This window comes from Indicator indicator, chromosome 39 (assembly GCF_027791375.1).
Source record: "Indicator indicator isolate 239-I01 chromosome 39, UM_Iind_1.1, whole genome shotgun sequence".
Classification (NCBI taxonomy): domain Eukaryota; kingdom Metazoa; phylum Chordata; class Aves; order Piciformes; family Indicatoridae; genus Indicator; species Indicator indicator.
The window spans coordinates 918,851-933,585 of NC_072048.1; the positions used below are offsets into that span (position 1 = coordinate 918,851).

Below are 14,735 nucleotides of genomic sequence, written 5' to 3' on the forward strand. Positions count from 1 at the left end.
GCCTGCCTCCCCCTTCCCTTGGCTTTGGAGCACCACTGGGATCGCTGCGGGGGATGGTGGTACTCAGGGCGCCCGAGTTCGGTGGAGCTGAGCCCCTACCTTCAGGGCTCAGCCCTAAACCTCCCCCGGCCCAGTAGCAGAGGAGGGGAGGGCAGGGGTGGAACTCCCCTCAGCGTCATGAGGAGTTTTGTACATCAAAACCTATAAAATCACCAAGCCTGGGTGAAAAATCTTCCTTCCCTGGGGGGTGAGGCAGAAATGTCAGAGCGGGGGGAGTGTGCCTGGTGCTGCTGAAGCCTCCTGCCCTTTGCTGCAGAGCAGGGGGGGAGGGTTCCAGGCCAGCTCGACCTCCCGGCAGGAGGGTGAGCTGAGAGATGCAGCTGACATTTGCATGACAGTAAAACGTTTGGGGGGGTGGAAGTGACTTGTGTGGATCTGGGCCGGATCCTCATATGACGTAAACCGGCCCGGCCCCGCGGTCGGGGCCGCTGTGATTTACCGCAGCTGGAGGTCCAGCCCTGGCTGTAAGCTCGGAGCGGAGCAGAGCAGCTCCCAGCCCACCACGGTTCATCTGCTTGGGCACTGCCTCCCCTGGTGCCTCTCTGGTGGCTGAGTGTTGCCTCCTGTGCTGACAAACCCTTCCCAGGGGCATTCTCCTGGCACCTGGGGGCACGGTGTGATGGGCATGGTGGTGCTGGTGGGTTGATGGTTGGAACTGATGAACTTCAGAGTTTTTTCCAACCAAAACAATCCTCTGCCTCTATGATTTATCTCACCATGGACCCTGCAGAGGTGGCAGTGACCACAACATTTTGTTCTGCCCTCAAACACTGAGCAGTGCCTGCCTGGCACAGAAAGGAGAAGCGTCCCTGGCTGGAGAACCTCATGGAGCCGCAGCAGCCCTTTGGGGGGGATCACAGTGCAGCTCCCCAGCCCTGCTCCCCTGTGTCACCAACCCTACCTCCTTCACGGAGCAATGGGGTTTGTGCTCCTGCCAGGCAGGAGGGAATGGGGCAATGGCTGCTTTGTCCCAGTCTGGGGTGGGCATTTGCCCCTCTCCAGACACCAGCTTGCTGCAGGGGACAAGTTTTAGTTCATTTCAAACCCTTTCCCAGCTCGGAGTGGCTGCAGACACAGTGGGGACAGGTCAGCCAAAACCACCTGGATTCAGGAACAAAAAGACCAAACAATTCTCTGAGCTCCTCGTGGCTTCCAAAGTGTGTCCCAGGCTTCCTGGAAGCTCAGCTCTTGGGTTTGGTTCCTGGGTCCAGTTCCAGATGTTTTGTAACAAACACAACCCCTGCCCTGGCCAGGCTCCTGGCTTTGTTCCCAGCAGCTTTGCTGCCAGCAGGAGATGCCACAAGTCCCCAGCCACAGCCAGACCCCAAAACCCACCGAGCTGCAGCAGGTGGCAGGGCTGGTCCCTGGGGATGGGGACACAGATCTTGCTGGTGCCCACCCACCTTGCACAGGCAGCTGTGCGCTTGTTGGGTGACAAACTAAACCCCAACACAGCTTTGTGGTGGCAGCAGGGCAGGTGGCAGCATGGTGGCCACAAGGGCTCCTGCAGAGAGGGGTCCTTGCTCTGGGGAACACCCTAGGGATGGGGAGCTGCTGGCTGTTGCAGATGGAGCTTCACTCCCTGGTGAGATGTGGAATTGCCTCACCTGGCACCCAGACCCATGGGACACCAACCAGGGGTCAGCACCACCACCCACCTCTCCCATCCCATCCCAGTGGGGTCCTGCAGTGCTTCTGGAGGGTGCAGTAAGGTTTGGTTTCCTCCTGCCACCAGCTCCCTGGTGACCTCCAGAAGAGGGAAATGGCAACAGGGCATGCAGGGGAGCCAGCAGTAGGTCGGTGACCCCAGCCTGCAAGTGGCACAGGAAGGGATGAATGACGCCGCTCCCTCCCCCCAGCCCCCTTGGCACCAGCCCCCTCGGCACCGGCCCCCTCGGCACCGGCCCCCATGTTTCTGGCAGTGGCTTTGCCCAATGCACACACAGGGATCTCTCCAGCCCAGTCCAGCTCCCAAGCCCAGCCCAGTGCCCCCACAGCTGCCAGGGCTGCGGACAACTGGAAGGGGACCCCAAAGGAGGGTCCGGGGAGCGCCAGCCTTGGGCAGTCGTCAGGGCAGTGCTGGGCTCCAGGAGAGCTGGCGGCGCCCCTGCCGCGGCTGCAATCTGCTGCGCCAGCAAACTGCAGCCCTGGCTGCAGCCGCGGCCTCCAGCGCAGCTCCTCCAGCTGTTTGCGTAACCCTGAGCACCGGAGCCGCCCGCAGCCAGCAACTGGAGCACCGGGCTGGCACCTGCCCCGGGGAGCCGCCACCCAACCACCCCGCCATGTGACCTCCCATGCAGTGTCCTGTCCCAGCCTGGCACTGCCCGCCCTGGGCTGCTGGTGACCATCCTCACTGCCACCACGGTGGCACCGAGCAGAGGCTGAGCTGGCACTCAAGAAGAGGCACAAAATCCTTTTCTTCCTCCCCCATCCCTGCTCGGGGCAGCTCTTCCCGAGGCTTTTCAGGGTGCCGGGCTTTTCAGGGCTGCTGAATCCCACCCTTAGCTCGGGGTCCCCAGGCCTGGGGGGGTGCTGCGTGTCCGGGCAGGGGCAGCGTGGCTGAGCCTGGCCCCACACCGGGGGATGCCCAGCGCCGGCCCCAGGCCGAGCTCAGGCAGGCGCTGGCTCTGCTCCCGCAACCCCATCCCGGGAACTCCAAACCAGACGCTCTCAGCTCAGGCATTCTTTCCACTTCCAAGCTGCTGCGATCCCCGCGGACCCCTCACTCCTCCTCCCCTCTCCTTCGCGTTAAGGCAATGCGAAGATAAATGCAGACGACAGGAACAAGAGGGAAGATTAAATACAGCAACTGCCCCTTTTTTTTTTTTTTTCTTTTGTTCTGTTTGACGATACAAAGGTTCAAGTTTACTGCGGACGGCGTGGGGGGGGTTGCTACGGGGGGGAAGGGGGTCCAGAGGGACGGGCTTGGCCTAGGAGGAGCTGACAGAAATCACAACGGGGCGGAAAAACGCCGCTGGGGGCGGGGAGCTGGTACATGATCGTGTGTAAATACAGCTTTAAACTACAGGACAGACGAGAAAAAACACCGGAGTCCTCGGAGCCGGGCACAGGACCTGTCCTGCTGAGCGCCAGCATCCCCCAGTCACTTCCTGACCACCCCAAAGCTGGAAGTGGCTTCGTGGAATCTGCCAGCGCTGCCCTGGCTGCCTGCGAGGAGGGTCTGGGGTTGCATCCTGCACCCCACTGCGGTGCTGCTGGTGTGGCTGTGATCAGCCATGGGCCCCATGACAGGGCACAAGGGAAGGAAGAGGATCCATCAGGGCACAAGGGCAGTGAGGGCATCTGCCAGGGTGGGTGCCAGGGCAGTCACTGGCAAGGCACCAAGCAGGGACTCTGCCAGGGCTGGCAGCAGGGCAGGGGCAGACAAGCAGCCCCACAGGACACACAGTGGAAGGTGCTGGAGCCACACTGTGACACATGCACCCTGGGGACATGGGGAGTGGCATGGGGACATTGTCACCTTCGGGAGAAACCAAAGCTGTGCTGTTGAGCTGCGATGCTGAGCCCAGTGCCAGCCCTTGGCCCCGGCTCACTCCGTCCTCACTGTCCGGCCAGCCCTGGCCAGCAGGATGGTGACACTAGCCAAGCCCTGTCCCACAGAGACACACAGGGACATGCCCACCTGTGCCAGGGAGCTGCCAGGGCCCGGGAGGGCAGAGAGTGTTTCACTAAAACTGAAACAATTCATTCCCGTCAGGGATCTTGGAAGCTGCCAGCGTGGAAGAGGCAAATCCATGAGGAAAAGCAAAACCTCCCCCCTGCAGCCATGGAGCCACAGTGTGGGCTGAGGGGAGGACCAGCACAAATGCCCCCATCTTTGGCACACTTGCCAGGGCAGCCAGCACAGACACTTCTCATCCAAAAAACTTTTTTTGAGTGAAAAATTTCCAGCCCAGAGTAAAAAAAAAAAAAAAAGGCAAAAAGCAAAAAGCAGAAGCTACAAAGGCAGAGACAATTTCTCAGCTGAGAACTTTGTGCTGGCCAAATCCACAGATCCCTTCACTGAGATGTTCCAGAAACTCATCGTGCTTTGGGCACCTTGGCTGAGTTGGAAGCAGAGCAAACAGAACCTGTTGCTGGCAGTGCCCAGCTCGGGGGAGGGGAGGAGGATCTCTGCCAGGAGGGCATTTCTGAGATCCCACCAAGGACATTTCTTTAAATATTAAACATCTTTGGGGAAGGAAAAAAAAAAAAAAAAGAAAAAAAAAGGTCACTAAAAGAAGCCTCTCCCCACTGGGAAGAGATTCCTGGGCAACCTTCATTCCCCAGCCCTCCCCTTGGATCCCCAGTGCCCAAGTGCCTGGGGGTGCCAACCTCCCTCATCCTGGGGATGGGGCAGGGAGAGATGGGGTTGGGCAATGCTGCAGCCAGCAGCTGTGTCCCTGTCCAGGCAGCAGGATGGGGCTGGGCCATGGGGCAGGCAGCAGCTGGGCAGAAGAGGAAGGCCTGGAGGTGGCAGTGGGCAGGGGGAAGGTCTCTCATTGCTCCGTGTGTCTGAGATGCCCATGGCACACTCACGCTTTGGGGGGGGTGGTTAGCAGGAGGGCCCCAGGCAGGAGGTGGGGAGGGGTCTCTCTGAGTCTCCCTTGTCCTTGCCAGGACAGACAGGGAGGGCAGGATGAGGCACTTCTCCTGCTGCCACACGCTGAGCTCTGGCATGGACGGCAATGCACTGTGGGCAGGGGTGCCAGCCTGGCACCTCACAAGGTGCCAGCATGTCCATGGCTGCCTGCTGGGTGCCACAGCTGCCAGCCTCCAGATCCCCCAGCTGTGCCACAGCATGGAGGGTCCAGGGCAAAATTTGGGGGGTGGGAGGGCACCACAGGGCAGGCGAGCAGTGGCATCATGGATGCTGTTCCCCCACTGCACCTGGGCAGCCTGGCACCAGCCCCAGGGCAGCATCTGTCCGAGAAAGTGTCCGTGCGGGGTGGAGGTGCCACTGGGACATGCCAGGGACCCCTCAGCAGCGGCAGTTAGTGGTCATGGCGCAGGCAGTGGTGCCATGCCCCGTGCCAGGGGCAGCCTGTGGTGCAGAGCACGGCGGCGATGCAGGGAGCGTGCCAGGGTCCTGCAGCACCAGGGAGCCGCTCCACAGCCACCTGCCCTCCTCTCCTCCCGGCCTGCACACCGCCCGTGTGTGTCCTGGGCACGGTGGGGGGCACCGGGGTGGCGCTCACATGCTGTCTGCCAGCTGGTGACAGTCCAGGTCCCCCTTCAGCTCCAGGAGGCCTGGCAGCTTCACGCCTGTCTTGCGGTCCACGCACCAGCACTTGCCCCGCTGCCCGTCCAGCGCTGGGTGACACTGAGGGGACAGCCCTGGTGAGGGACACCCAGCCTGGCCCCCTCGGGCTGCCTGGTCAGGGCACTCAGGAGCTCTCCCTGGCGCATTTGCCACCCCAGTCCCACTTTTGCAGAAGGCCTCACAACATCCAAAGGACGATTCCCACCCACGGCAAGAGCCAGGAATGGGCTTTGCCATGTCCCAGCACTGGCACCATCAGTCTGTGCCCCCTCCCAGCCTCACCCTGGCTCTGCAAAATGCCCCAAGTCGAGCAGGTCCCCCAGGCCCTCTCCTACCTGCTTGGGGTGGAAGTTGCCGTTGCGGTCGCAGTTGGGGATGGGGATGACATAGAGGTCCTCATGGGTGCGGGTCTGGGAGGCTGCCAACCTCTCCAGTGCCCGGTGCAGCTCGCTCTGGCACGAGCCCTGTGCCTACGGGAAAGGAGGGGTTGAGCTGGCAGCAGAACTGCACCCACCCAGCACCCTGGGTCCCCCAGCCCTGCAGCGCATTCCGGAAGCACCCATCCTGCCCTCCCCAGCCCGGTGCCCGCCGCGGCGCCCGGCGGTGCTCACGATGGGCCGCGCCTCCTCGCGGTGCTGGGGGCTGCCGCTGCTGCGCATCTTGTTGCCGTTGCTGACTCTCTTCGCCTGCTGCTTCTGCAGGCACTTGCGATCGTGGATGCTGCAGGGGCTGAAGCTGTTGTTGGGGTGGTCGATCTCCTCCTTTTCTGCAAGGACATACACGGGGGGGAGGCGGGGAAGGGAGGGCTCAGTGCCACGGCTGCAGCGCCCCGTGATGCCCTGGCAGCTGCAGAGCTGTTTGCAGCCCCAAGCACAACATGCAGCCGGTGCTGCCAGACCCCACATCGCCCTCCTCAGTCCCCATGGATGTCACCCCCAGCCCGGGGCCCCCTCCTGCCACCAGGCTGGGCACTGGGAAAGGCTCTTGGGAGTTCTTGCCCCCCATCAGCCACGACCCACGGGCTCCTTGCCATGTGTCTGCTATTGCAGGGCTGTCAGAGCACCGGGCAGATGGCACCAGGGTGCTGCATGGCACAAAGGTCTGGTTGTGCCCGTCGCCAGCCACATGCCACCAGGCACCAGGTGCTCACCCGCAGCACTGGATCCGCTGGGCTGGAAGGTGACCCTGGGATGCACACCCAGGAAGACCTCAGTACACCCCAGAAAGCTTTCTCTGAGGAGCCACAGTGGGAACAGGGGCACCGTGGCGGTGCTGAGCACCCGCCAAGGCCGGGGCGGCCCCGGGCACCGCAGCCAGGAGTGGAGCCGTCTTCTGCCGTGGGGCACAGCCCCCGCAAAGACATGAAAGAAATTCCTGGAATAAGAAAAGTTAATCTCTCGCGGGGCCAATCTGAAAAGGAGGAGCTTGGCACCCCCGCCGCGCCAGGAGCGCGGCCAAACTGCGATCCCAGATGTTGGCAGCTGGACGCAGTGTCATAAGACCCGAGCTCTCGGCGCGGCTTTAGTACTCAGAAGACTGCCAGTCCCTCCGGTTTGGGGCCCATGAAAGCTCTGTGGATGGGGAGGCAGGCAGGGGCTGAGGTCCTGTCTGTAGTTTGGAGCCACGTCAGGCACAGCCCGAGGCGCAGTTTGATTCTCAACCCGCCTGGACTGTAGGAGGAGAGCAGCCAGCGCTCCCTGCCCGAGTTTATCCCTGCCCGAGCTCATCCCGGGGCTGGGATTGCACTGGGAAAAACCTTCCCAGATGGGGCTGGGGGTGGTCATGATGCAGCATGGATGGAAGCACCCAGGGGCTCACAGCACGAAGGATGGAGGCTGCCGAGGTGATGCCCAGCCCCAGCCCTTCCCACAGGCAGGCAGAAGCAGGCAGCGGAGAGGGAGTGGGGTCAGATCCAGAATCTCCTGCCCGCAGCATCCCCACGGAATCCCGGCCCCGGTCTCCCATCGGCACCTCACGCAGAGGGCTCCCGGAGCAGCTCCCAGCAGCCTGGTTAAAGTTCACGGCGAAGCCCTGATCAAAGCTTCTCCTTGGTTCACTTTATTTGCTTTTTGCTTAATCTGTCAGGTTTTTTCCAGGAAATGGCTCATGCCCTTGAAATTTGAAACACAAACCCAAAGACTCCAGGACCCTGCGCAGAGCGATGCCAGCCCCGGTGGCACTAACCGGGGGGCCGTGGCGCAAAGCGGGCGCTCGCAGCAGAGCCCAGGCAGGGATCTGGGGGACTCCTTCCCTCCCCTGCCTCCCCCCTGCACGCAAGGAAGATCCGGGAGGGAGATTTGGCACCGGCGGGGACCACCATGCCGAAGTTTTGGCGCCTCCATGAGCTGCTCCTGTGCCACGGAAAGGCAGGACCAGGAGGCACCAGCCGCTGCCCACTCTGCCCCGGCGCAGCCCGGGACCCTTCCTCCCCCCGCCAGCCGCCTCCAGAGAGTCCAATCCCGGCTTAAACAAAACCAGATGCGGCTGACGTTTCCATAAGGTCACATGAAGCGCCGGTGCCTGCGGGCAGCCAGACAGCTCTGGGGACAGGGCTCTGGGACCCGGGGCATGCCAGCTCCACGACCCCCCCCTGCAGCAGGGATCGCTGCAGTTCTTGGGGTGATTTTCCGACCCCCAAGTGACACGCAGCAGCTCGGGGCGGGGCGGGGGGGGAGGGGGCGCTCTGGCCTCCCCCGGCAATCCTCCGGCACCGTCTGGAGAAGGAAGCTCCTCACGGTGAGCACAAAGCCATGGACAAGGCAACTTCTGTGGAGCCTGAAGCCCCCCACACAGCTCCCAGTGCAGCCCACTCTGCCCCAGCCCCTTGGGAAGCACCAGCTGGATGCCAGCCCAGCAGCACTGGTGCCACTGCGGTGCCCTCGACTCCTCCTGCACCTCTTTCCCCTGTCCTGCTCTGTGTGGCAGCCTTGGCTACACAGGGCACCCATGCCACCAGCCACTGCTGGGCATGGCAGGGGCTGTGCCAGCAGAGAGGTGCCCGAGCAGAAAAGGAGGACAGGCAGAGCAGAGGGGGAGTCCCTGCATGGCCGAGGGGTGGGGAGAGCCTTCCTTCTGCTGGGTTTGGGATGGAAGCAGGTGCCAAGGGGATGGGCATGGGTGCTGCCCTCACTGGCAACGCAGTCTGGCCACCTCGTCCTGGTGGAGGGTTTCTGCCCGGGCTGCGGACAGGAGACACAAAGAGTCATTCAGCGTCGCCTTCAATTAACAGCAGCAGCAAAGGAGGCTGGTCGCAGGCTGAGCTCCTGAGGAGCACCACAGGGCTCGGCTCCACCGCGCGGCTCCCATGCGAGGAGAGCCCAGGGGCAGTGGGCAAAGCCCTGGGACTCTGTGTATGTCCGTGAGAGAGGGACAAGTGTCAGGGCGACCCCAGCTCCAGCCTCACTCCCCAGTGACCAACCAGACCCCACATGGGCCAGAGAGGACACATTCAGGTGTCTGTGGCCGACTCAGCACATGAGCCACAGTGGGTGCCAGCACCGTCTGCTTCCCCGTCTGACACCCCTGGTGTCACCTGTGGGTGGCCCTGGCAGTGCCAAGGCATAGCACCAGATCTCTTGGCTGCCTCAACTTGGCAGGCAGCAGCACAGGGAAGTCTCTGCTGTGCTGGCCCCGGCAGCGTAAAGGGAGCCAGGGCTCGGGGGGTGGCTGGGCACCGGCTGGCAAACCTGGCCTGGCTCATCCCATCCTGCAGGGCACGCTGCTGAGCCCTGCTGTGCCCAAATGCAGCCGAGCGCATCTGCACCTCCAGCTTGACACCTGATACGAGCCCGATGGAGAAGTCAGGATGCAGATGCAGATCCTTTCCTGCAGGGACCAGGACCTTGCTGGGAGCTGCACCCATCCCAGAGAAACCCGAGTGTGGGCATCCCCATCCCAGGGGACAGATGGGACTGGGCAACAGCCTTGCCTGGCCCCGTGACTGGGCAAAAAAGGGGCAGTGAGGAATGATGCGGGGTGGCTGTCACCAGAGGCTGAACCCAGCCTGTCCTTGCTGCCGGTGCAGCTGGGGCCGGGACAGCGCAGTGCCTGCCAGCCGCCGCGCAGCGGTGTAACAGGATCCGCTCCTGCTACAGCAGGCAGCAGGGATGAGCACAACTCCCGCGGGGTCAGTTCTTCCCAGACATAATTAATTACCCAGCATTAAATCACTCATCGTGTGCGCTGGGGGGAAGTGTCCTCACCTCTTCCCGGTCGCCACGCCGGGATTCAGCCATTGCCTCCCCCGGGCACTCGCAGGCTGTGCTCAAAAGCTGCAGCTGGAGGCTCCTCTTGCAGGGCTCCAATGGAGCACTGGGATGACCCAGGAGCCAGCCCAGAGCTGGCACGGCTGGCATTGGGAGGCAGGGTCCTGCACAAGGTGCCCAGACCCACAGCCACGGGAGAGGGTCTTGGGTCAGCAGACTGGACACCCACTGCCTTGCTTCTAGAGGGTCCTGGCAGCGAGCAAAGAGGGTTTGCCCTGGCCATGGGGCAAGGAGGCATCGCTCAACCCCTGGGGAAGATCAGCCTCATCCCAGCCCCTGCTGATCCCAGCCTTTTCCCTGGAATGTGGAGCCCTGCACAAGGAGCCCCCAGACCAACTGTTCACTGTAAGAGCTGCATGCTACCCACTGGGCACTCACTGAGCCCCAAGGGCATCTGCTCAGTACATCCCTGCCCCTAAACAGGCATCTGCTTATGCAGAGGGCACACAAGAGAGGCAGTGGCCATGCCAGGGTGCCCTGGCTGTGCCAGGCATGGCTATGCTGGCAGAGAGGGAACTCAGCTCCGCACTCCCACTGGCTCCAGGCTGCTGGAACAGGACAGGGACCTGTGGCTTGGATGCCCCAGCAGGGCTGCACCAAGCAGTGGTGCCTGTGTCCTGCTGGGCTGTCCCAGGTGAAGAGGCTCACTGCTGCCTGATCCCTTGTCCTGCCACCTGTGATGCTACAGGTGGGCACAGTGCCCAGCAGGCAAGCCCAGCTCCCACGGCCACCCACCCATCCCCAGCAAGGCCAAAACACAGCAGGAAGGAAGGGGAAAAAACTGCAACTCTGTTTCCTAAAGGCTCTGGGAAAAAAATGCTGTGTTACAGGGCACAGCCAAAACCAACAGGCCTTGGCAGCTCCACACAGCCCTGGGCCAGGCAGCTCAGACAGCTCCTGCAGGATGTGGGATAAGGAGAGGCAGGCAGGGCAGGGGGCTCTGCAGCAGAACCCACACTGAGCCCTCCCAGCCGGCTCCTGCCCAGGGAGAGGGGCAGTGAAGGGCCCAGCCTCAAAGGGTCCTCCCCACCACGGGGACATCAGCAGAGCTGCCAGGGGGCAGCCATGGAGAAGAGAATGGAGCTGGGATCCAGCCCTCAGGCAGACAGGGACAGACTCTGCTCCAGCCCCTTCTGCCCCAGGTGGCTGTGTGGACACAGGGCCAGGCCAGCTCTGGACTGTCCCATGGTGGGATGCTGCTCCCCAGCTCCAGGGGACATGGTCCCCATCACAACCTGCAGGACAGGGAAGGGGGAGCAGAGCATCTAGCCCCATGGGTCAGGTCTCACATTCAACCCTTGTAAGCAACTCCACTCCCACTGCCAAAGACCTGCACAGCTCTGGGGCTGGGCTCCCACCATCATCTCAGTTCCTGGCCCCTAGACCCTGTCAGAATACCACGGGGGTGGCACTGGGACCACAATCAACACCTACAAGAGGTTCCTGGTGCAGACATGTAGGCAGAGCCTGGTTTCTCTGGCCTGGCCCTGCTTGCTGCCTGCACCCTGCTGCCCTGTCCAGCTGCAGGCAGGACAGAGCCCTTGGCAGCACCCAGAGCAGAGCCCAGCCCAACCTGCCTGTGAGGTACACAGGTGCCCTGAGGCCTCTTTCCCATTTCCTTCCAGCAGCAGCCAGGAGCATCCCAGGGAAGGGGCAGCACTGGGGTCACCAAGAGTTTCCCCAGCAGCTGAAACCTGTCCCCTGGGACCCTGGCCTGCTCTGCCATCCAGGGTCACTCTGCAGCCAGGGCATAGTGGGTGACAAGTCTCTGTGAATCACTACAGCATGTGCCATGCCACTGGCTGTGCCCACAGTGGGTAAGGATGGCACAAGTGTGACCCATTGGTACCCAGCTGTGAGAGCTCACACAGCTCAGCACTGCTCTCCCCCGGGACACGCTCCAGGAATGCCTACCCCTGGCTGTCCCATCCTGCCACTAGGTCCTGGATCCCTGTCAAAGCCCCATTCCACTCCCAGCCCCACATCCCTACCTCTTGCCAAGCAAGCACAGGGCAAGTTGGTGCCAAGAGGCGAGCAACGCCACCAACCCGGCGGGGGTCGAGGCCCCACGGGCACCCACTCAGCGCACCGGGGCCGGCCTTACCTGGTGGGTGGAGGCTCTCCTGGATGGCCTCGACGTCGGCCAGGTCGGTGCAGACGCCCTGGCCGTGCATGAGAGTGTGGAGGGGCCGCGGCACGCCGCGGGGGGGGTAGCAGCGCAGGCCGGCCCCGCAGCGGGCGGTGTAGACCCCGCAGGCGGTGCCGCGGCCGAGGGCGCAGGTCGCGCAGCAGCCGCAGCCCGGTTCCCGCACCAGCTCCGCGCAGCCCTGCGGTGCTTTGCAGCGAGCCAGCCGCTCCTCCGAGCACGGCGGGCACTGAATCGCCTCCTCCCCGCCTCCCGGCCCCGCCGCGGCCGCCAGCAACAGCAGCAGCAGCAGCAGCGGCAGAGCCCGACCGGTGCCCCCGCGCATGGCGGCGTCCACCGCTTCCCCGGCCCCCGCTCCGGGCCCGCTGCGGGCGGCGCTGGGCTGGCGGCGGGCGCGGGGCGGTGGCAGTGGCGGCGGCGGCTTTATGCGGCCCCTGGCCACACCTCCCGCCGCCGGCACCGGGGCCACCGGCGGGGCCGCCCCTGCCGCCACCGGGAAGCCACAGGGGAGAGACGCTGCCCGCCGACGGCGGCTTCAGCACCGGGGAGGGAGGATTCAGCACCGGGGCCGCCAGCGGGGTAGCTCCGGTGCCGGAGAGCGCGGAGACCCCCGGCCCGGCTTCTTCCCGAGCCCCCTGCCCCGCAGACGGGCGTCCGCACCGACACTCATGCCGGTTCTGAGAGCAACTGGGATGAACTGGGAGTGGGGACACAACGCACGGGGATACACGGCGGGGGCTGTGCCCAAGACTCGCAGAGCTGGGCAGCCACGGGGTGGGCTCGGGGCTTCGGGGTCCCCAGCAGGAGCAAAAGCACTGCCGGCAGCAGCATCCCTGGCAGCGCAGCCCCACCTGACAGGGACGCTCCGGGGCACCCTCCGGTTCCCTGAGCCGCCCCACCCCGGCCCCGCTGCCGCTGGCTCCCCCTTCCCCTCCCCGGCCCCATACAGTCCCAGGATAAGTTGAAAGGTGCCGGCATCTAGTGGCTATTCGGGAAAACCGGGAGCGGGCGGGGAGTCCGAGCAGCCTTCCCCGCGACACCGGCCCCGCCAGTCCCCTCAGCGCCCGGGTAAGGGCTACCGGGCAGCACGGCGGGAGGTGGCAGGCTCGGAAGAAGGCAGGGATCAGACTCTGTGCCCGGTGGGCGACATTTTCCCGAGCATCCCCTGGGGGCCTGGTGAGTCGTCAGCTATTCCCAGGGGCATTTCAGCCAGCACCAGGCTGTGGACAGCCAGGCAGGACCTGCCCAGATGCTTTAGGGGGGTGCTGGACAGTGTCCGGGCTGAGGTGAGCCCTAGCACCAGCATGGCCTCACTACCTCTGCCATGTGTGAGATGCCACAGTGCCCTGGCAGGCCTGTGCCACACACACCAGGCTTGCTGCGGGGAGTGGCAAAGGGGCAGAGACTCCCTCATGCTACCCAAGGACAAGACAGGCTGCAGCAGGACTGGCAGTTAATGATCTCATGCCATGGGATGAGGAACTTTGTCCCACAGGCCCTGGCACGTCTGAGTGCTGGTCACATCACCATGATGGTCCTGGGCAACCCCAGCAAAACCACCACCCCATGGTGTGCAAAGGCTGCCCACAGCCATCCCCACCACTGAGATGACCTCAACCATCCCCATCTCTGAGATGACCACAACCACCCCAGTGTTTGCCCACAGCCATGCCCAGCACCCCCAGGGGATGGTGCAGCTCCTCATGAGGGTGACCTTCGCCCCACAGGGCACACAGGGAGCCAGCCTGGCCCCATGCAGCTCTGTGGGGTGAGCACAACATGCAGGGATCAGCCCCAAACCACAGTGGCTGTGCCTGTGCTCTGCCCCTCAGAGATGACAATTAACACCCACTGAACAGTGGCACACTGGCACATTGGCACATTGGGCCTGGCTGTGGGGTCCTGGTGTGGAGCTCAGTGTGGTGAGGTGGGATGAGCAGAGGAGAGCAGAGCCTGCAATGCAGGACCTGGGCTGAGAACCCCAAACTCATCTCATGGGTGAATGCACCTAGTGCTTAAGTGGCATTTTGTATCTCAAGTGCCAGCACTGCCAGCACTGGCTGCAGGAGCTCCCAGGAACATCTCTCTCCTGTGCCAGTGAGCTGGGCAGTGTCAAGCATGCAGGCAGGACACAGGCAGGCAGAGTCCATGTCCCCTGCAGTCCACAGCTTCCCTTCTCCCATCCCAGCTGGCACAGAGCCTAGCAAGACATCAGCACCCAGCACCGCTCGGGAGCCCCTGCCCTGCCTGGCACTGCTGCACAATGGCCATGACTTGGGGCAGAGGCGCCAGCCTTGGCATGGTGTCCAAGGGGGGACCAAACCCAAACAGGTGCCCAGCCCTGCTCGGGTGGCAGCTCCTTATCAGGCCTTGGCAGCGCCGAGCACCCGCCGGGGAGACTGTTATGTCTGCGGGCAGCAGGGCAGTGCCAGTGGCTGACGAGGCATGCAGGGCACACAGCCCCAGCTCCCTGTCCCAGCACCATCCTGCACGATGGAGAGGGACTGGGCTGGTGCACCCCACAGCTGTGCTGCCCCCATCCCCTGGCAGGGGGTCCAGTGCTTGGTGCACAGAGCTCAGTGCCCGGTGCAGCTCAGCTGCCCAGCCTGTGACAGGGCAGTCGTGTGCCCCCAGCCCGGGGCTCTGTGGGCCCCCAGCACCTCTTTCTGAACCTCGGTGGCTCTTTGGGGTTCCCGAGGGCGGGGGGTGGCTCAGGATGTTTCTCCGAAACTCCCCCAGCAGGCTCTGGGGCAATCCCAGCCCTGGGGAGAAGCTTCAGGTCACAAAAGGAGAGGACAGAACTGGGGCTGGGGGTTAGAGATGGCTGCAGACCCCCAGCCAAAGGTGTCCCTGAGGGGGCTGGAAAGACTCAGGGTCGTTTGCACCCACAGTGGCACACGGTGACTGCCCAGGGCACAGGTATGGCACCCACCACAGGACATCCCCCAGCGTCTTGCAGCCCCATCGCCAGGCTCTGTCCCCTCCTAGCACTGGGCACTGG

General features: G+C 63.6%; 1 protein-coding gene across 1 annotated transcript; it reads right to left on the bottom strand.

Annotated features, from left to right (window-relative positions):
* Positions 1-5,254: 5,254 nt before the first annotated feature.
* On the bottom strand, positions 5,255-12,059 carry IGFBP4 (insulin like growth factor binding protein 4). The gene is made up of 4 exons (XM_054396796.1): positions 11,693-12,059; positions 5,935-6,089; positions 5,659-5,793; positions 5,255-5,383 (listed from the first exon to the last, which is right to left on the bottom strand). Exons 1-4 carry the CDS (start codon positions 12,057-12,059, stop codon positions 5,255-5,257), a joined length of 786 nt encoding a protein of 261 aa, XP_054252771.1.
* Between the last annotated feature and the right edge of the window lie 2,676 nt (positions 12,060-14,735).